This window comes from Aquarana catesbeiana, linkage group LG02 (genome assembly GCF_042186555.1).
Source record: "Aquarana catesbeiana isolate 2022-GZ linkage group LG02, ASM4218655v1, whole genome shotgun sequence".
Lineage (NCBI taxonomy): Eukaryota > Metazoa > Chordata > Amphibia > Anura > Ranidae > Aquarana > Aquarana catesbeiana.
Genome location: NC_133325.1, coordinates 672523036 through 672544337, shown reverse-complemented (window position 1 = coordinate 672544337; position 21302 = coordinate 672523036). Strand labels below are relative to the sequence as shown.

General features: G+C 42.4%; 2 protein-coding genes across 4 annotated transcripts in view; one reads left to right on the top strand and one right to left on the bottom strand.

Annotated features, from left to right (window-relative positions):
* Positions 1–17949, top strand: part of IFT20 (intraflagellar transport 20) — a 35266-nt gene extending 17317 nt beyond the window's left edge. For all 3 annotated transcript variants that reach the window (XM_073616689.1, XM_073616690.1, XM_073616688.1), the window contains 3 exons: positions 4578–4663; positions 10970–11073; positions 17331–17949. In XM_073616689.1, the coding sequence (XP_073472790.1) occupies positions 4578–4663; positions 10970–11073; positions 17331–17412 (272 nt within the window). In that variant the 3' untranslated portion in view covers positions 17413–17949. The remainder of the gene's footprint in view (positions 1–4577; positions 4664–10969; positions 11074–17330) is intronic.
* Positions 17950–18099: 150 nt separating this feature from the next.
* Positions 18100–20112, bottom strand: LOC141128995 (E3 SUMO-protein ligase ZBED1-like). The gene is made up of 2 exons (XM_073616686.1): positions 19934–20112; positions 18100–19849 (listed from the first exon to the last, which is right to left on the bottom strand). The coding sequence occupies exons 1-2, from the start codon at positions 19993–19995 to the stop codon at positions 18190–18192; spliced, it is 1722 nt and encodes a 573-aa protein (XP_073472787.1). The 5' UTR covers positions 19996–20112; the 3' UTR covers positions 18100–18189.
* Between the last annotated feature and the right edge of the window lie 1190 nt (positions 20113–21302).

Below are 21302 nucleotides of genomic sequence, written 5' to 3'. Positions count from 1 at the left end.
GCATCTAGACGGGATCATTGCGATCCATAGGTTACCGTCACAGCCACTGCATGAGAACATCCCATTCAGGGATAACGGAGCGGTTTCCTTCGTTCCAGGTGGATGCCTTAGTCAGCTGTTTAGAAAAGATCTTAGTCCTCACTAGTGCTGCATGAAAAGCACCTTTTGTGGAAGCTGCAGTAGTCAAGCTCTGGTGTCGGCTACCGGACCAGTGGAATAGAGAGAGGTTGAAGGGGCGATTTGGTGGATTAATAGGTGGCCAGCCAGACGTCCTCCTCACGGATACCAAATAATCCTGATGCTTACATGTTTTGCTAATATGCTAACTTCTTCAGAGGGCTCTGAAGAAGCTAGCATATTAGCGAAACATGTAAGCATCAGGCAGCGGCTTTTCATTTAGAGTTCATTCTTCTATTCCCCACAGAAAGTTTTTAAACTTCCTGCCTCCCAGCCCTCCCTTGCCTCCTCTCTCGCTCAAGGAGCGTATCAATACCGTACCCACGTGCGCGGACTAGGGCTAATTAAAACAGAGGGGGGGGACGTTGATTGACGGAGGGGGTCATGGCTTACGGGCATGGCTAAGGCGCAGCGCCGTGTGCGGGATGCTGCGGTTTTTCTCCCCCCCCCCCCCCCCATCAAATAGCATTGCTGTGGGACGTCCTATTAAGTTAACAACTATGGCTCATGATGTACGATAAAGAAAATAGGATTTTTATAACAGCTTACCTGTAAAATCCTTTTCTTGGAATACATCATGGGACACAGAGGTCCCTCCCCTCTTTTTGGGGTTTAGATGTATTGCTTTGCTACAAAAAATTAGGTACTCATGGAAGGAGGAGGGGTTATATAGGGAGTGAACTTCCTGTATTGGGTATACCAATGTCCATTACCTGAAGGTGCCTATATACCCATTAAATTAATAACTATGGCTCTGTGTCCCGTGATATACTCCAAGAAAAGGATTTTACAGGTAAGCCGTTATAAAAATCCTATTTTTTGCACTTTAAAAAAAAAAAAAAATGCATGTAGGTAAAAAAAAACATGATGAATCATTTGGAAAAAAAAAATCTACTGAGTTGTGGCAATAAAGGCATCAAATATTCTATAAAGAAGTACATTATTTAAAGCGGAATAAAAAAGCCTAAATCTATTGTTAAAAATATCCCTCCCCCTACTTATCCTGCCTAACCTGTATAAAAAAAAAAAAAAAAAAAAAAAAACGTTTTATGCGCCTGGACAGTATTTGTGGTGAACGGCTGCAACCCAAAATATAAATATAAAACAATTAGTAATCTGCTTAAAATGACAATGCATCACAACCAAAGTCCATGTGTTACTTTTGGTGATATACAGTATCTCACAAAAGTGAGTACACCCCTCACATTCTTGTAAATATTTTATTATACCTTTTCATGTGACAACACTGAAGAAATTACATTTTGCTACAATGTAAAGTAGTGAGTGTACAGCTTGTATAACAGTGTTAATTTTCTGGCCCTTTAAAATAACTCAACACGGCCATTAATGTCTAAACCGCTGGCAGCAAAAGTGAGCACACCCCTAAGTGAAAATGTCCAAATTGGGCCCAATTATCCATTTTCCCTCCTCGGTGTCATGTAACTCGTTAGTGATACAAGGTCTCAAGTGTGAATGGGGAGCAGGTGTGTTAAATTTGGTGGTATCGCTCTCACTCTCTCATACTGGTCACTGGAAGTTCAACATGGCACCTCATGGCAAAGAACTCTCTGAGGATCTGAAAAAAAAGAATTGTTGCTCTACATAAAGATGGCCTAGGCTATAAGATGATTGCCAAGACCTTGAAACTGAGCTGCAGCACAGTGGCCAAGACCATACAGCGGTTTAACAGAACAGGTTCCACTCGGAAGAGGCCTCTCCATGGTCGACCAAAGAAGTTGAGTGCACGTGCTCAGCATCATATCCAGAGGTTGTCTTAGGGGAAATAGACGTATGAGTGCTGCCAGCATTGCTGCAGAGGTTGGAGGGGTGGGGGGTCAGCCTGTCAGTGCTCAGACCATACGCCGCATACTGCATCAAATTGGTCTGCAAGACTGTCGTCACAGAAGGAAGCCTCTTCTAAAGATGATGCACAGATTCCAACTTAATGACCCCAAACACACCTCCAGGACAACCACTACCGTACTAAAGAAGCTGAAGGTAAAGGTGATGGACTGGCCAAGCATGTCTCCAGACCTAAACCCCATTGAGCATCTGTGGGGCATCCTCAAACGTAAGGTGAAGAAGCACAAGGTCTCTAACATCCACCAGCTCTGTGATGTCGTTATGGAGGAGTGGAAGAGAACTCCAGTGGCAACCTGTGAAGCTCTGGTGAACTCCATGCCCAAGAGGGTTAAGGCAGTGCTGGAAAATAATGGTGGCCACACAAAATAGACACTTTTGGCCCAATGTGGACATTTTCACTTAGGGGTGTACTAACTTTTGTTGCCAGCGGTTTAGACATTTAGGCTGGGTTCACACTGGAAATGGCTGCGGATCGCACAGGAGCGCCGTGCGTCCCTGTTTCCCGTTTCAGGGACGAATCAGGGCTGAATCCATTCCTGAATTCGGCCCCGAAATGGAGAAAAAGATGCACAGTGTTTCTGTGCAGTGCGCTCCGCAACCGCAACAGAGATATGTGAACTGGCTCCATAGGGAGCCAGTCACATTCTCCTGCTATGCGAATTGGATGTGGAGAAAACCCACATCCAATTCACATAGGTGTTAACCTGGCCTAATGGTTGTGTGTTGAGATATTTTGAGGAGACAGCAAATTTACACTGTTATACAATCTGTACAATCACTACTTTACATTGTAGCAAAGTGCAATTTCTTCAGTGTTGTCACATGAAACGATATAATAAAATATTTACAAAAATGTGAAGGGTGTACTCGCTTTTGTGTGATACTGTATATGGAACAAAGTCCATAAGATACCAAAATAAAGTGCTTAGTGCTCAAAAAACGTCCACTATAAAATTGTGCTCCAGTAATCCAAACATGCTCCTTTTAAAAAAGACCGCCTCTTACCACATAATATGGATCTCGGTTACAGAGATCAAAGGAGCCTGTCTCCACAAGGAAGCCCCAATGCTCATGAGTGGTTGTAATGCTCTCGCTGTTGGGAATGTGATCAAACAACTCAGATTGAGAGCCACTTTCTAGGCACATGTGTGTAGATACAAGCAGGGAGAGACCTCATAGTGTGTACCAGAATGATGACCTTTTTTAAAAAGTTAAAATCCACTTACAATGAGGATAAAAATGACAAGCGACGTTAACAAAAATCCGGCCGCAGTGCCACCCGAGCTCTGGCCGCGATGAAGTCGCATGTATGTTCCTGCCCTGCAACGAATAATGTGCGTTTCCCATACTGCATTGAAATCGCACGGCGTTTAATGTGATTCGCAGGGGGTCTCAGTGTTAAGTTACTGACTTCAAAAACTGTTTGCCAAAACCCCGGTGATTAACAGAATTGGATCTCATAGGTGTGAACACTCATGTGTTCCAATTCCAGTGCGGGAAAAAAGGGTCCTGCACCCTTTTTTTTTTTTTTTTTTTTTTTTTGGTGCAGATTTGGTGCTTTTTTTGTGCCGTGCAAATATATGGCACAAATTGCAATGCACAGACAGGCTGGGTTCACATATATGCGTACAGAACACTGCATGTGATTCGGATAGGAATCACACCGCAAATGTGGTCAAATCACATGGGGTGTGATTCCTATCCGACTCACATGCAGTGTTCTGTATGCATATATGTGAACCCAGCCTAAAGCTTAAAAGTAAGCCATGCAGGGCTTCATTGGTAGCCCTATAACAAAGGCAAATGTGTTTGGTATCTTGCAAAAAAAAAGCATTACACTCGTCTACAGAGATACTTTCCCCCACTGGGTGCAGATTCTGCCTATGGAACTCTGTAAAGAGCAGAATTCACCTTATCGCACCTTCCCACTGCCCTTGTAAACTGCTCCCTCCCTTTCTCTTGGCAATCCCCCTGGTCTCCCCTTCCCCTGTGTCTCTCCTGTCTGAGCCCTGAGAGTGTAGCAATAGCTGTGCTCCCAGTGCTCTGTAAAACTGTTCGATATCAATTTAAGAGAGAAGTCCAGCAGGTGGCATGCACCTCATTGTCCCAACTCATAGTATGGCAGCAGATTTTACGAAGGATGGATTCCTGGAGTTCAGCTTTAATTTGCAAACAGTGTCCTTGTAAATATGGATGTCACGCAAATAATTAGGAGAGATTTAAGCTATCAATTTTAAATCGGTAAAAGAAAATGATTACTACTACATGTAATGTGTGTGATGTAGTGACATACGTTTTCTATGTGTGTTACTGTAACACAATCCGCTGTGTTGGGATGGCATTTATTTTAAGTACACACTTTTCCAGGGCACCTCAACACATGTGCAATTCATGATGGTAACCATCTCTGTATTGTGGCAGTCATTTCAAAATGAATGGGCTGCCTAACACAAGGCACATTAAAGGATGCGATGTTCTGAATCTATCCTAGTATGGTTAGTAAAGAGTTCTAAAATATATTTTTGTTGTGCTTTCAGAAATCGGCGATTTTCAGAAAATAGTGGGCGGATTAATCGATATGGTGGATCAGCTGGCTAAAGAAACCGAAAACGAGAAGATGAAGGTGTGGTGTCTAAATATTGTGACGTGGACCCAATAATTGTAGTAGGATGAACTCCTTATTTATGTAAAAAAATAGACTTTGTTGCATATTTTTAGTCTCATCACAGATCATTATTATGTATGTGTGTGTCTGCTGTATGACGTGTGCACAGCCATTAAGGTTACCAGAAGCATGGTTTTTTCTCCTTGAGCGTTTTGGAGTTTCGAGATACAAAACACTCACTCAGGTGTGAATGTGGCGTAAGAGTGAACACTTTGTGGTCACAACCAGTTTCACCAGACACTGCCAATCTAATGTAAAAAAAAAAATCTATCTTCAATCCAAAACACCTGAAGTCAAACATTGGGCTAACTTTACTGTTTTGTTTTTTTTTTTTAAACACAAAACTGTTTTTTTCCCAAAAAAAACGCGTTTGAAAAATTCCTGCGCAAATACTGTGTGAGCTAAAAAGTTGCAACAACCGCCATTGTATTCTCTAGGGTCTTTGCTAAAAAAACATATATAATGTTTGGGGGTTCTATGTAATTTTCTAGCAAAAAAATTATGATTTTTACATGTAGGAGAGAAATGTCAGAATTGGCATGGTAGGGAAGTGGTTAAATAAAATAGAAAAAAATCTGCTAAAATGTATTATTAGGAATATAACTGAGCTATTTAAACCCCTTTCCTGTCCCCATGAAACACTGTAACACATTGACCATTCTGAATGACATTGGAGCCGGTATGCGCAGTGTCAGCAGTTTCTGGCTGGAAACATATGAGAACACGTCATTCCTCTGATTTCAGTCTTGTGCTAAGATTACGTTAATAGTACGTCCTGTGTATTCAAGGTTTATAAGCTAGTGCAGATATATCCACATGTGTAGTGATAGGAAACCAGGGGCTTTACATTTTTGGGCTTTACTTTTTTTTTTTTTTTTTGTGGGGGGGGTGGGTCAATATTTTTAGCATTTTTCCCTACGTTGCTTGTTTTATTTAGCACTATAAAATAAAAGTGTAGTGTTCATTTTCCTTTTTTCCTTTTTTTTTTTTTTTTCCTACCCAAGAAAGCACAGTCAGTGTCCTAAAATCTATATTAGAATAGGCTCTAAAAGCAAAATTGTATAGCGCAAAATCAATGTCTCTATGAAAAATTACAGAGGAAAGGAAGAGATAAAAAGCCTATGAATATGACATTGTTATCCACTTGCTGACCGCGCCTTTTTCTGATATTTGTTGCTTACAAGTTAAAATCAGTATTTCTTTGCTAGACAGTTACTTAGAACCCCCAAACATAATAAATTTAAAAAAAAAAAAAAATATATATATATATATATATATATATATATATATATATATATATATATATAATGTGTAAATGTTTGGGGGTCCTAGGTAACTGTCTAGATTTATATATTTATATATATATATATATATATATATATATATATATATATACACAGGATTGTTGACATTTTTGCACATTTATTAAAAAAGAAAAACTGAAATATCACATGGCCCTAAGTATTCAGACCCTTTGCTCAGTATTTAGTAGAAGCACCCTTTTGATCTAATACAGCCATGAGTCTTTTTGGGAAAGATGCAACAAGTTTTTCACACCTGGATTTGGGAATCCTCTGCCATTCCTCCTTGCAGATCCTCTCAGTTCTGTCAGGTTGGATGGTAAACGTTGGTGGACAGACATTTTTAGGTCTCTCCAGAGATGCTCAATTGGGTTTAAGTCAGGGCTCTGCCTGGGCCATTCAAGAACAGTCATGGAGTTGTTGTGAAGCCACTCCTTCATTATTTTAGCTGTGTGCTTAGGGTCATTGTCTTGTTGGAAGGTAAACCTTCGCCTCAGTCTGAGGTCCTGAGCACTCTGGTGAAGGTTTTTGTCCAGGATATCCCTGTACTTGGCTGCATTCATCTTTCCTTCGATTGAAACCAGTCTTCCTGCCCCTGCAGCTGAAAAACACCCCCACAGCATGATGCTGCCACCACCATGCTTCACTGTTGGGACTGTATTGGACAGGTGATGAGCAGTGCCTGGTTTTCTCCACACATACCGCTTAGAATTAAGGCCAAAAAGTTCTATCTTGGTCTCATCAGACCAAAGAATCTTATTTCTCACCATCTTGGAGTCCTTCAGGTGTGTTTTTTTTTTTAGCAAACTCCATGCAGGCTTTCATGTTTCTTGCACTGAGGAGAGGCTTCCGTCGGGCCACTCTAACATAAAGCCCCGACTGGTGGAGGGCTGCAGTGATGGTTGACTTTCTAAGACTTTCTCCCATCTCCCGACTGCATCTCTGGAGCTCAGCCACAGTGATCTTTGGGTTCTTCTTTACCTCTCACCAAGGCTCTTCTCCCCCGATAGCTCGGTTTGGCCGGACAGCCAGCTCTAGGAAGGGTTCTGGTCGTCCCAAACGTCTTCCATTTAAGGATTATGGCGGCCACTGTGCTCTTAGGAACCTTAAGTGCAGCAGAATTTTTTTTGTAACCTTGGCCAGATCTGTGCCTTGCCACAATTCTGTCTCTGAGCTCTTCAGGCAGTTCCTTTGACCTCATGATTCTTATTTGCTCTGACATGCACTGTGAGCTATAAGGTCTTATATAGACAGGTGTGTGGCTTTCCTAATCAAGTCCAATCAGTATAATCAAACACAGCTGGACTCAAATGAAGATGTAGAACCATCTCAAGGATGATCAGAAGAAATGGACAGCACCTGAGTTAAATATGAGTGTCACGGCAAAGGGTCTGAATACTTAGGACCATGTGATATGATTTTAGCAAATGGATGCAATATAACAAAGAGTGAAAAATTTTAAGGGGGTCTGAATACTTTCCGTCCCCACTGTATACCCCAATTTTTTTGTATAATATGAAAGATAATGTTACGCAGAGTAAAAGGATACCTAACATGTCATGCTTTTAAAAGTGCGCGCTCGTGGAATGGCACCAAACTATGATATTTAAAAATCTCCATAGGCGACGCTGTAAAATTTCTACAGGTTACTAGTTTAGCGTTAGAAGATGTCTGGCACTAGAATTATTGCTCTCGCACAGACGTTCACAGCAATACCTCATGTGTGGTGCAAACACTGTTTATATATGTGGGCGTGACCAGGTATGTGTTCACTACCGCGCGCGTGCACAGGGGCGCTTTAAAAACTTTCTTTTTTATTTATTATATTTTTTTCATTTTTACACTGTCCCATAAATGTTTTTGATCACTTTTATTGCTATTGCAAGGAATGTAAATATCCCTTGCAATAACCATACAGCATGACATGTCCTCTTTTTGGAACGATCTGGGGTCTGAAAGACCCCAAATCTCTCCTCTACCCTTAAAAGCAAAAGATTAAAAAAAATTTGTATTTTTTATCGTTTGCTTTAAAGCGGAGCTCCACCCAAAAGGGGTAGTTCCGCTTGTTCGTGCCCTCCACCCCTGCCACAAATGTCACTCTTTGGGGGGGAGCGGGTACCTGATTTTGACAGGTACCTGCTCCCACTTCCGGGTAAGATTGCTGCACTATGATCTACGACATATCAGGCCCCTCCCCCACCTGTCTGTGTCCCAGAAGATGGACGGACCATTCATAAAGCACAGCACGACTTGCGCATACGCAGTAGGAAACTGGGTGTGAAGGCTTCACTGCCAGCTTCCTTTACTTGCAATGCCAATGCCTGCACCCAAAGCCAATGGATGAATCAGCTTGGGGTGCCGACATTGTGGGATCCCTGGACAGGTAAGTGTCCTTACTTTAAAAGTCAGCAGCTACAGTATTTGTAGCTGCTGACTTTTAATTTTGTTTTAATTATTTTTTCCTCCGATGGAGCTCCGCTTTAAAGTTCCACCCATTTCTGTGTTTATTAAAAGTCAGCAGCTACAAAAAGTGTAGCTGCTGACTTTTAATAAACTGACACTCACCTGTCCCACGGTCCAGCGATGTGGCTGCCCGAAGGCTCGGTTCTCTCCTTCTCCTCTCTGCGGCACCAGCAGTCGCGCTGCACGTTCTGAATGGCTGGGCAATTTTCCGGGACTGACTCGCATTAATACTGCTTATAGCTGCATCCTCACTATTCCTCTTTGCTTCTGAAGGTGGTTATAAACCTCAGACATGAAATATGAACAAAGCATATCCCCCTACAGTGTGTACTTGTCTTGATTAAATGCACTAGGTGTAATTTCTGTCTGCTGCCTTGTTCCTCTGCTTAGATCATAAATGTCTTCTGACAAGTTTTCCTAACGCCAAGAGAAAAAAAGGTGACAGGGCAGAGAGATCCAGCTGATTGGCAGCCTCAACTCTCAACAGTTCTGTTCCTATGTGTGGTGTGAAGGGGGGGGTGTCTTTCCCTCCAATCAGCTCTCAGAGCTCTCCTCACTGATGTACCTTCAGCTCTTTGCCCCCTGCTTTTCAGAGCTGAGAGATCCTGTGTAGATTCTGCAGTTTGAATGGATGAAGGGGAAAGACGGCTGTAGATAAACAAGTACAACTTATGTAGGAGGATTTGTTTCATTTCTGTATATCATCTGAGGCCAGTCGCTTCACTGGGTGTATGGAAGGGTTTACAACCACTTTAAATTAATATATGGGAGGGGAGCAATCTCTCTAAACCTAATCTCAAGTCACCCAATCACAGTATCCCATCAGTCATTGTGCTAGCATGCCGGTGTGAGGGTGCTGCTTGTGCTGAGGAGGACAAGTAGAGGTGTGTCTTCTGTTGGTTTTCTTCTAAGGCTGTCTGTGTGTGTGTCTGCACAGTGTCCTCACTTTGGCATTTAGTCCTGTTTCCGTAACTGCACATGAAAGGCTGGCAAGAGAAAGGAGCAACCCTAAAACAAGAAGGGGGGGGGGGGGGGAGGCAAAGATGAGGGAACCTAGACAAACCTGTTTGAAAGGCAATGTATAAAACATGAAGAAGGGGTGTACTAAGTAAGGACAGGCCACAGTCTCTACCTCTCCTCTGAAAATCAATCTGCAGTTGATCACTTTTCAGAGAGTGGTAGAGCAGTGGTATTCAAAACGTGATACTGATGCCTCCTGAATGTCTGTTTTTTTTTTTTTTTTTTTTTCTTTGTTTCAACAGAAATGCTATTTTTTGCATTTAACTACTGTGCCACAACTACAAGCCAAGCATTTGGTTCACAGTTTTGTCGCAGACCCATTGTATTCAGTGAGCGAGTGTGACACGCAGTGCTGCCTGTCAAACCCAACATACCAAGTTAAATTTGCTGTGGGTGCAGAGCCTCACAATCATGGCATGTGTATGAACCCCTCTGGCTGCCATGTGACAGCAGTCAGGGGGCACTAAAAAGTCAGAGTAACTGTCTGTTTTTCCCACCCCTTTTCTGTCTGTGTAAACGAGGCCTAAGACCCCTTTTCACACTGGGGTGTTTTTCAGGCGCTTTTGGGCTAAAGATAGTGCTAAAATCTAGCGAAAATAGTACAAAAAGTGGCCTAATATCACTTTAATATCCAAGGTAGAGCACAAACATCAGTGTTGTAATTACAATACGAACAATAATTATATTTGACAATCCAATATAAGCTTACATAAAAAATCTCCTTTTATGTTGTGAGTTCTTCCTGTCTGCAGACCATCTCTTTCCACAACTTCCTGGATTTCCTGCATGCTTTGCAGCTTCTTCTCTGCTGTTTACGTTCCATTTCTAAGGACTACATATCCCATGGTACCTTGCTGCCTGCAAGCAATAATTCCTGTACTTTTTCTTCTGACTGAAACTCGTCCTCTCAGCACCTCTGTAGTTTAAACAGAAGGCAGATTCTGTGAAATGTGTCACACAGCAGTGCCTACTCACAGGGCATAGTGAAAATGTGTCACAGAATTCAGTGTAGACTGTGAATAATAGCAAAGACGGCACGCCCGATAGAATGCAGGATCAATGGTACATTAAGAGGCGTTTTGTTGAGGGAAAAAAATGACAAGTATATCAAGCCAACGCGTTTCAGGAGAAAAGAGATCTTCCTTCTTCAGGGCTGTTGCTGCACATTATTAAATAAGAATGATTGCCACGCCAGTTATATATTTGCAAACCTTCGGAGGTAAAACTGACAAAGTGACAGCTGAGGTTCCAGGGGCAGCAAACAATTCAATGTGTAAATGTAAGACTTTTTCAAAAGGCATTCAGACTAATAGCAGTAGGCTACAAATAATTGGAATTCAATAGGAAAATTAATATGATTTTCCTTTTTGACCATAGATCCTGCATTAAATATAAGTCAGGTCACCCAGCAGATATAATACCTTTTGCAGTATATATGTGTTTTGACACACAATAAAATCATCTCTTTTTGTTTCTTTAGGCTATTGGTGCTCGCAATCTGTTGAAATCCATCTCTAAACAACGAGAAGCACAGCAACAGCAACTGCACGCGTTAATAGCAGAAAAGAAGATGCAACTAGAAAGGTGAGATATCAGAGCTATTTTATCACCAGTTTTGTTGTCTTGATGTATTGTAAGTGCCAGGTAAACACCATAATAAGGGTGGTTGGTGATCAGTATATTTAACCAGTTATTGTGTTTCTTCTAGTTATAACAGCAAATCGTATGTTTCTGGGTAGCGGCAAAGTCTTCCACAAGTGATATTTGTCAGTTAAAAGATAAGTTCACTTAAAGCGGTTGTATACCTTTTTTTTAAACTTTTACCTACAGGTAAGCCTATAATAAGGCTTACCTGTAGGTAAAAAAAATCTCTCGCAATTAGCCACTGACTGCAGCGGCGCATGCGCACAGGGGATTCTCGGCTGAAAGCCCGGCAGCCGCCGGACTTTGCCAGGAAAAAAAGTCTCCCGCATGCGTGGGAGTGACGACATCACGGCTCCGGCCACTCACAGCGATACCCGGAAGGCGCGCAGAGGGGAAATATCAGCTCCCTCGGCGTGGACCGGGTGAGATGTCGGCGCCTCGTTCTAAGGTAAGTATCTCATAATGAGCTAGTATGCGGTGCATACTAGCTCATTATGCCTCATTATGCCTTTTCCCTTACAGGTGTAGGGAAAAAAAAAAGACCGCAGGTTTACTAACGCTTGAAAAAAAAAAAATAAAATAAATGAATGCACATTTTTTTTTGCAAGGTAAAAAAAAAATGTGCATTTACTATTTTTTTTTTTTTTTTCCATAGGAACCTGAAAAGCATTGCTCCCGCAATCAGCAGATCACAGGTGCCATGCAGGACTCCTCCAGACCAGTGTTTCTCAACTCCAGTCCTCAAGGCGCCCCAACTGGTCATGTTTTTAGGCTTAGGCTCGGTTCACATAGGGGCGACTTGTCAGGCGACCTAGTCGCCTGACAAGTCGCCTCCCGTTCTGTGCTACGGAACCGTTCTAATAGGAGCGACGCAAGTCGCTCCGACTTAGAAAAAGGTTCCTGTACTACTTTGGGGGCGACTTGGGGCGACTTGCATAGACTTCTATACAGAAGTCGTTTTGCAAGTCGCCTCAGAAGTCGTTTGCAGGTCGCCTCGCTGAGGCGACCTGCAAGTCGTGCCGCCCCTGTGTGAACCGGCACTTACCATTATTTTGCACAGGTGATTTGATCAGTTTAACTGCCTTAGTAATTACCACAGCCATTTCATCTGAGGGAAATCCTGAAAACATGACCTGTTGGGGCGCCTTGAGGACTGGAGTTGAGAAACATTGCTCCAGACCATCAGTGTAAGCTGTCTGCCCGTACATCGTACGGACAGGCAGTTTCACAAAGACAGAGACTCCAAGAACGAATCGAGCGCTCAACAGCGCCCTGGTAGTTCATTGAGAACTACAAGCCGACAGCCGCAAAGGCTGTCTGTACTTGAGGTGCTTTTTAGGCGCTTTACAGGTGCTATTTGTAGTGCTAAAACACCTGAAAAGTATCCCAGTGTGAAAAGGGTCTTAGATTCAGGCTAGAACGCAGTATTAAAAGGTTGTCATTTGTTCATTTTTTTTTTTTCTCATGTCTGAGATTTACAACCACTTGAACATTACTATTATTAAGAGCCTTATGAGCGTTCTAGTGTGGTTTAGCAGCACCGGGATTACATTTTTTAAACTTTTATTAAGAATGTGCATTTGTACACTCTATTTAAAGCAGAACTAAACCCATCAATTTTTACAGATTAAAAAAAAAAAGTTACATTCCCGGAATGCCAACTGACACATTTGCTTGTGGTCTCATTCAAACCATCAAATGGCTGGTGTCATAATGGATCACATGTCCAACACCAGGTGTGCAGATCAGAGGCCTGAAAATAATAAGAGCGTTTAGTTCAACTTTAAGTTTGCACACAGCAGTGTGGTGCAATGCACCACTGTGGGTTGACCTGTGGTGCCATTCGATGAGCTGTGTTAAAATTCAGCAAATCTTAGCAGTGAAATACAGCGCCTTCAAAAAGTATTCATACCCCTTGAAGTTTTCCTCATTTTGTCATGTTACAACCAAAAACGTAAATGTATCTTATTGGGATTTTATGTGATAAACCAACACAAAGTGGCACATACAGTATCTCACAAAAGTGAGTACACCCCCACATTTTTGTAAATATTTTATTATATCTTTTCATGTGACAACACTGAAGAAATGACACTTTGCTACAATGTAAAGTAGTGAGTGTACAGCTTGTATAACAGTGTAAATTTGCTGTCCACTCAAAATAACTCAACACACAGACATTAATGTCTAAACCGCTGGCAACAAAAGTGAGTACACCCCTAAGTGAAAATGTCCAAATTGGGCCCAATTAGCCATTTTCCCTCCCCGTTGTCATGTGACTCGTTAGTGTTACAGGGTCTCAGGTGTGAATGTGTTAATTTTGGTGTTATTGCTCTCACCCTCTCATACTGGTCACTGGAAGTTCAACATGGCACCTCATGGCAAAGAACTCTCTGAGGATCTTAAAAAAAGAATTGTTGTTTTACGTAAAGATGGCCTAGGCTATAAGAAGATTGCCAAGACCCTGAAACTGAGCTGCAGCAAGGTGGCCAAAACCATACAGCAGTTTAACAGGACAGATTCCACTCAGAACAGGCCTCGCAATGGTCGACCAAAGAAGTTGAGTGCACATGCTCAGCATCATATCCAGAGGTAGTCCTTGGGAAATAGATGTATGAGTGCTGCCAGCATTGCTGCAAAGGTTGAAGGGGTGGGGGGTCAGCTTATCAGTGCTCAGACCATACGCCGCACACTGCATCAAATTGGGCTGCATGGCTGTTGTCCCAGAAGGAAGCCTCTTCTAAAGATGATGCACAAGAAAGCCCGCAAACAGTTTGCTGAAGACAAGCAGACTAAGGACATGGATTAGTGGAACCATGTCCTGTGGTCTGATGAGACCAAGATAAACTTATTGGTTCAGATGGTGTCAAGCGTGTTTGTTGGCAACCAGGTGAGGAGTACAAAGACAACAGTCAAGCATGGTGGTGGGAGTGTCATGGTCTGGGGCTGCATAAGTGCTGCCGGCACTGGGGAGCTACAGTTCATTGAGGGAACCATGAATCCCAACATGTACTGTGACATACTGAAGCAGAGCATTATCCCCTCCCTTCGGAGACTGGGGCGCATCGCAGTATTCCAACATAACGAACCCAAACACACCTCGAAGACGACCACTCCCTTGCTACAGAAACTGAGGGTAAAGGTGATGGACTGGCCCAGCATGTCTCCAGACCTAAACCCTATTGAGCATCTGTGGGACATCCTCAAACGGAAGGTGGAGGAGCGCAAGGTCTCTAACATCCACCAGCTCTGTGATGTCGTCATGGAGGAGTGGAAGAGGACTCCAGTGGCAACCTGTGAAGCTCTGGTGAACTCCATGCCCAGGAGGGTTAAGGCAGTGCTGGAAAATAATGGTGACCACACAAAATATTGACACTTTGGGCCCAATTTGGACATTTTCACTTAGGGGTGTACTCACTTTAGTTGCCAGCGGTTTAGACATTAATGGCTGTGTGTTGAGTTATTTTGAGGGGACAGCAAATTTACACTCTTATACAAGCTGTACACTCACTAATTTACATTGTAGCAAAGTGTCATTTCTTCAGTGTTGTCACATGAAAAGATATAATAAAATATTTACAAAAATGTGAGGGGTGTACTCACTTTTGTGAGATACTGTAGATGTGAAGTTGAAGGAAAAAGATAAATGTTTTTCAAAATTTTTACAAATAAATATGTGAAAAGTGTCAATACTTTGTAGAACCTCCTTTCACTGCAATTACAGCTGCAAGCCTTTTTGGGTATTTCTCTACCAGCTTTGCACATCTAGCCAGTTCCGGACCACCCACTGCATATATACTGCGGCAGGGCGGCCCAGTTGTGCAAAATCACGTACTGGTAGGTGATTTTGTGCAAGAGAGCCAGGGGGCGGCGCCGCAGGAGCGCCCCTCCCGCTGTGATTGGACAGAGTGTAAAAGAGAGATCTTGTGCTGAAACATGGATCTCTCTTTTCCTGAAGTGCATTCGTCCCCCACACAGTTAGGAATCACTCCCAGGGCAACCCCTTGATCGCCCCTGGTGTTCACCCCTTCTCTGCCAGTGTCATTTATACAGTGTCAGTGCATTATTTTTTTTTTTTTTTTTTTAGCACTGATCACTGTATTGGTGTCACTGGTCCCCAAAAAGTGTCACTTAGTGTCAGATTTGTCCGCCGCAAAGTCGCAGTCCCACTAAAAATCATGCTAAAATACATTTACATTTTTGGTTGTAACATGACAAAATGTGGAAAATTTCAGGGGGTATGAATACATTTTCAAGGCACTTTATGTGTTCTGTGCAGAAAAATGCAGTGTATATAATGTGAACATTAGTTTCTAACTGGCATAAGTCTTGTTACAGGTTATTAAACTTGGGTTATAATGTTTAAACTTACTATTGGTAAGGGCCATCTAAGTGTTCTAGTGCGACTCGCCAGCACCTGTAATTTGTGAGCAAGGTTCACACACTGAAAAAAAAAAAAAAAAAAAAGATTGGGCCCTTTACTGTGCACCTCCACTACTGCTATACTTTCCTGATCAGCCCCCATAGCTTTGATGTGTAACAAACACAGTACTGATCCAAAGTAAAGCTCAAAAGGGCAGAAGGTGGAAGAGTGAGATAACCTGGGAGTAAATGCTGACTTAGTATTATTTCTGTATCTGAAAACTTTTTAAGCGCTGTTTGGTGATTTAAATAAAAGAGAAATGATGGTGCTTGTGGTGTATAAACTAAGCAAGCACACTAAGACATTTAGGAAATGAAAATAACTGGAAGATTATTAATTTAATTGGACATTCCCTTGCTATATAAGGCTGTGGGGAACTTGTGGCAGTCATAGGTGAAGAGTAGTAAACTTTTTCGCAGAAGAGAGTTTAATAAGACTCGTGTCCACTCATTACAATTAGAAGAAAAGAGGTTTAACCTTAAACTATGTAGAGGGTTCTTTACTGTAAGAGCGGCAAGGATGTGGAATTCCCATCCACGGGGGGTGGTCTCAGCGGGGAGCATTGATAGCTTCAAGAAACTATTAGATAAGCACCTGAATGACCGCAACATACAGGGGTATACAATGTAATACTGACATATAATCACACACATAGGTTGGACTTGATGGACTTGTGTCTTTTTTCAACCTCACCTACTATGTAACTATGAGTATTTGGTGATATTTAATCCCAGTTAGGCAGCCCATATATTTTATATCCTTTTTTTTTTTTTTTTTTTTTTTTAATTTTTAGCCAGCAGGTTGAATAAAAAAAATGATCCAATTCCCTCATCTGCACAATCGACGTGGATGGGGGAATCCTTCCTGCTGTGCTATTGTTTTCTGACAGCGGGGAACCTTCCCTGCCGTCAGAATACAGTGATCAGTGCTGTCAGCTATTGCCAGCGGCACTAATTGATTGGTATAAACCTGACCTGGAAATGGCTGTTCCATCAAAAAAGTATTTTGCTGTGCCGGATTTCTCTTCCTCATATTTCTAGAGTCCTTTCTTTTGCCATTTAAGATAACAGATATCAATATCTTTAATAGTTCTTTACTGATGTTAACTTTGTTTTGTTGCATGTAGTTTTTTGGGTTTTTTTTGTACTACAGATCAGATTTCCTTCTAATTTTATATTATTTTTTTCTTTGCGATTTACCACATAATCATTTTTCAAGGCTTAGTAGCCCTAGTTTTAACACTATTCATATAGGGAGTAAAAAGCCTAGCTTAAAGAGACACTATTACCTTGGCCATCCTGGGCACAATGACATTGCCTCTGCAAAGGGGCCTCCGAACCACCCCTATAATCACCTTGTCTGCGCTCCCTCTTTCTTCACAGCTGGCACTGAAGTCAGCAATCAGGGGAAGCAGTGATGTTGCTCCCTTGGTCATAGAACAGTGCTTTAGCTTAGTGATTGACTGCCAAGCCTAAGTACTGTCACAGGGGAGGAGATCAAATGCTCCCCCAATACACGCAAGCACCAGATCGCTCTCCTGGCTGCAGCATAGGAAGTAGCACTGGAGGAGCATTGGCAAGGTAAGTGTAAGAGAGTTAGCCTTTAAGGATTTCACCTGCTTCTGTCTGGAGATAATTGTTGGGGGTTCTATGAGGTGTCTATAGAAAAAAAAAAAAAAGGAAAAGGAGCTATGTCGGGTAAAAAAATACTGTAAACTGAATATGTAAGGATTTTTTTTCTCCACTTTAAATACTGTATTGTTTTTCCTCTATAGGTATCAGATAGAATATGAAGCTCTTTGTAAAGTAGAAGCCGAGCAGAACGAATTTATTGACCAATTCATCCTTCAGAAATAACAGTTACTGCTAATGGACTGGGGATTTGTATTGGAATATTTTTCAGAAACTTGCATCATTCCCACTTCTTTCATCTAATGGGACCCCAGATCATTTCTAAAAAGCAGACTTGATTATTCTTATTCCTGTAAATTTCAAACACTTGTCATAACCAGTTGGTACATTTTAAAACACTCAAGCCTATTCCTGTGAAGAAATATATTGCAGACCCTGTTGTAAGGTACATTCACATCTCTGCATTTTGGAACAGTGCATCAAAAAAAGTATGAGCATAAGTATGAACATGTAGCAGCAACCCGCTCTCATACAGATGGGTGAATGTAGCCTTCATTTCAGGAGCTGCTGACCTCTATCTATAGGGTACATTCATACTTGTGTGGATACATGGTAAATGGGCATTTTATTCATTTAATGCATTTTAACATGTGTCTTCCAAAGTTACTACCTACATTTTGTATGTAATCTGGAGAAATTATAACACATGTACATTTCAATTTACATACTGTACCAGTCATCCAACTCCAAGAGGCATATACTGGAAACTAGGGCTGCAACTAACGATTATTTTCATAATCGATTAATCGGCCGATTATTTTTTCGATTAATCGATTAATCGGATAAAATCATAAAAAAAACGTAATGTGCCATTTTTTTTGTTTATTTAAAAGTAATGATGAAAAAACTGAGTGTTACACTCAAACTGCAGAATAACAAACGTTTAACGTTACACGACTTTGCAGTAGTACAAAAACAACAAATATTCTGAAAAGAGGTGAACTATAACTGTTCAAGAAACTTTGCGTTTGAATGTAAAAAAGTTAACATGTTAACATGCTCGGGGCTAAGGCTGGCTCTCTTTTTACAAACGATGTTGCCTGCAGCAGAAAAGAGGCGCTCTGATGGAGTGGAGGTGCCTGGGATGCACAAGAAGGATTTCGCAAGTTTTGCCAAAGTAGGATATTTATCTTGGTTACCCTTCCACCAATTCAAAGGGTTTCCCTCCTTTGGAAGTGGCTTCTCAGCAAAATAAGCCTGCACTTCATTTCGGACTTGTGTGTGAATATCCTCCTCAAGTTGCCCCTCTTCCTCTTCACTGCTGCCCCCAGACTCAAGGAGTATGCCAAGTAGAGAATGAGATGCTGTAGATGTTGAAGGCTCAGCAGCATCTCTAGTTACAGATGACGTGATGGTCATTTGCTGCTGCACCACCATCTCCCTTTTTAAAGCAAGCGCCTCCGTCTGTACTTTTGCCTGCACATTTATGATCTGTTCTGGTGATAAAAATTTTTGTCTTCTAAATCGTGGGTCCAGGGCAGAGGAAAGGATTACGGTGTTTGGGACGTCTTCAAGGATCCCCTTCCATCTGCTTTGAAGTTGGTCTGTTGCAGTGGCTTGGAAGCTCTTTAGCGGAGATGTTTCAAATGAAGCACCTTCATTGGACCGCAACAGCCCCTTTACCAGTGCAGGCACGGATGATAGGGTAACATATTCTTGGCCACTCATGAATACAGTGCAGCATTCAAAGGGCTTAAGAGCAGTGGAAAGTTCTTCAAGAATACTCCACTGGTCTGGTTTTAAGTCCAGATAATGTTTGCCCCTTTGTGTAACTGATGGGTCAGACAGAGTTGCAGTTACCGGCCACCTTTGTTCAATGAGTCGTTCAACCATATAGTAAGTGCTATTCCATCTTGTGCTTACATCTTGAAGAAGCTTGTGGTCAGATGTACCCATTTGTTTTTGTTTCTCCTTCAATTTGCTGCTGGCTAGCTCACTTTTTTTAAAATGTTCAACTAGTCCTCTTGCAGCACTAACGGCTCTCTCAATTCCGGAATTCTTTAATGCAGCACTGATCACCAGCTGCAAGGTGTGTCCAGTGCAGCGGATACTGGCCCAGCCATGCGTGTCCATCAGGATTTTCGCAGCAGCCACAATATTTGCACCATTGTCATGCACAATGGCAATTATTTTCTGAGCCGGAATTTCAAATTTTTCAGTGACTTCCTCCAACCATTCTGCAATATTTGCTGCTGTATGTCTGTCTTCCAGAGGCATGGTAGTGAGGCAGATAGAAATCATCTTCCAATCCTCCGCTATGTAGTGGCATGTAATGCCAAGGAAAGCCTCGGTCGCTATACTTGTCCATATGTCTGCAGTAATGGCGATTCTGCTTTCATTAGCGCTGATGGCATCCTTCACATTCTGAAATGCCTCCTGGTACTTTCTCTCCACTAGTTTGGTAAAATGGGTTCTTGATGGTAAAGTATATCCAGGGTTCAGTACACTGATCATGCTTCTAAATCCTCGGTCTTCAACCATGGATAGTGGCCGCATGTCAGTGACTAGCATTTTCACGACAGAATCTGTAATAATTGCCGATTGTTGGGGAGTGCACGGACGATTTTGCTGCACAAACTCTGTCATGGTGCGCTGTTTCTTTCTGCAATGAAAAAGATAATATGAATTAGTATGCAGGAAAAACTATTTCTGTGTAACTCTATATATCATTTGGGTTTTAACTCACCGTCCTGATGTTTCGCCATCCTCTGTGAAGCACACGTGTTTCCGTTTCATGTGCTCGTTCATTGTTGTTGTGCTTCCGTGCCATGCAAGTTCCGTTTTGCAAAGTTTGCAGGTGACCACCTTCTTTGCAGCATTTAAATTAAAATGCTCCCATGCCTTTGAAGATTTGGGTCGCACACCTTTTTCTGAGGTCATTGTGTCAGCAGCACCCTCTGCCATTTTTATAATGCGTTTTTTTTTTGCAGCTAAAAAAAAAAGTGCAGAGACAAAGTGCAATTAATATTATGTATTGTACAGTTTTATATAAATAAATGATTCTTCATTATTTATATGCACTGCTATTCCTCCCAGGAACACCAATGATGGGGCATTATTCTTCCCGGGAACAGCAATGATGGGGCATTATAACTCCCAGGAACAGCAATGATGGGGCATTATTCCTCCAGGGAACAGCAATGATGGGGTGCTAGTCCTCACGGGAACACTAATGATGGGGTACTATTCCTCCCAGGAACACCAATGATGGGGCACTATTTCTCCCGGGAACACCAATAAATGGGCACTATTCCTCCCAGGAACACCAATGATGGGGCACTATTCCTCCAGGAACACTAATGGTGGGACACTATTCCTCCCAGGAACACCAATAATGGGACACTATTCCTCCCAGGAACACCAATAATGGGGCACTATTCCTCCCAGGAACACCAATGATGGGGCACTATTCCTCCGGGAACACCAATGATGGGGCACTATTCCTCCGGGAACACCAATGATGGGGCACTATTCCTCCGGGAACACCAATGATGGGGCACTATTCCTCCAGGAACACTAATGGTGGGACACTATTCCTCCCAGGAACACCAATAATGGGACACTATTCCTCCCAGGAACACCAATAATGGGGCACTATTCCTCCCAGGAACACCAATGATGGGGCACTATTCCTCCGGGAACACCAATGATGGGGCACTATTCCTCCGGGAACACCAATGAGGGGGCACTATTCCTCCGGGAACACCAATGATGGGGCACTATTCCTCATGGGAACACCAATGATGGGGCACTATTCCCCTCCCCCTCCCAGGAACACCAATGGGGCACTCTTCTCCCCCTTCCAGGAACACCAATAGGGCACTATTTCCCCCAATCCCAGGAAACAATTTGGGGCACTACTATTCTATCCACACCCCCAGAACACCTATAAAGGCCCCCCCCCCCCCAGTAATACTAGGATGGGGTACTTGTCATAAACATTTATCATAATAAATGTACTGTGTATTTTACTTTAACTGTTGGCTAGTGCTACCTTCGTTTAAGTGTGCACTGTGCAGCTCGCCAGCTCAGCTCCCCTCACAGCTGCTTCTCGC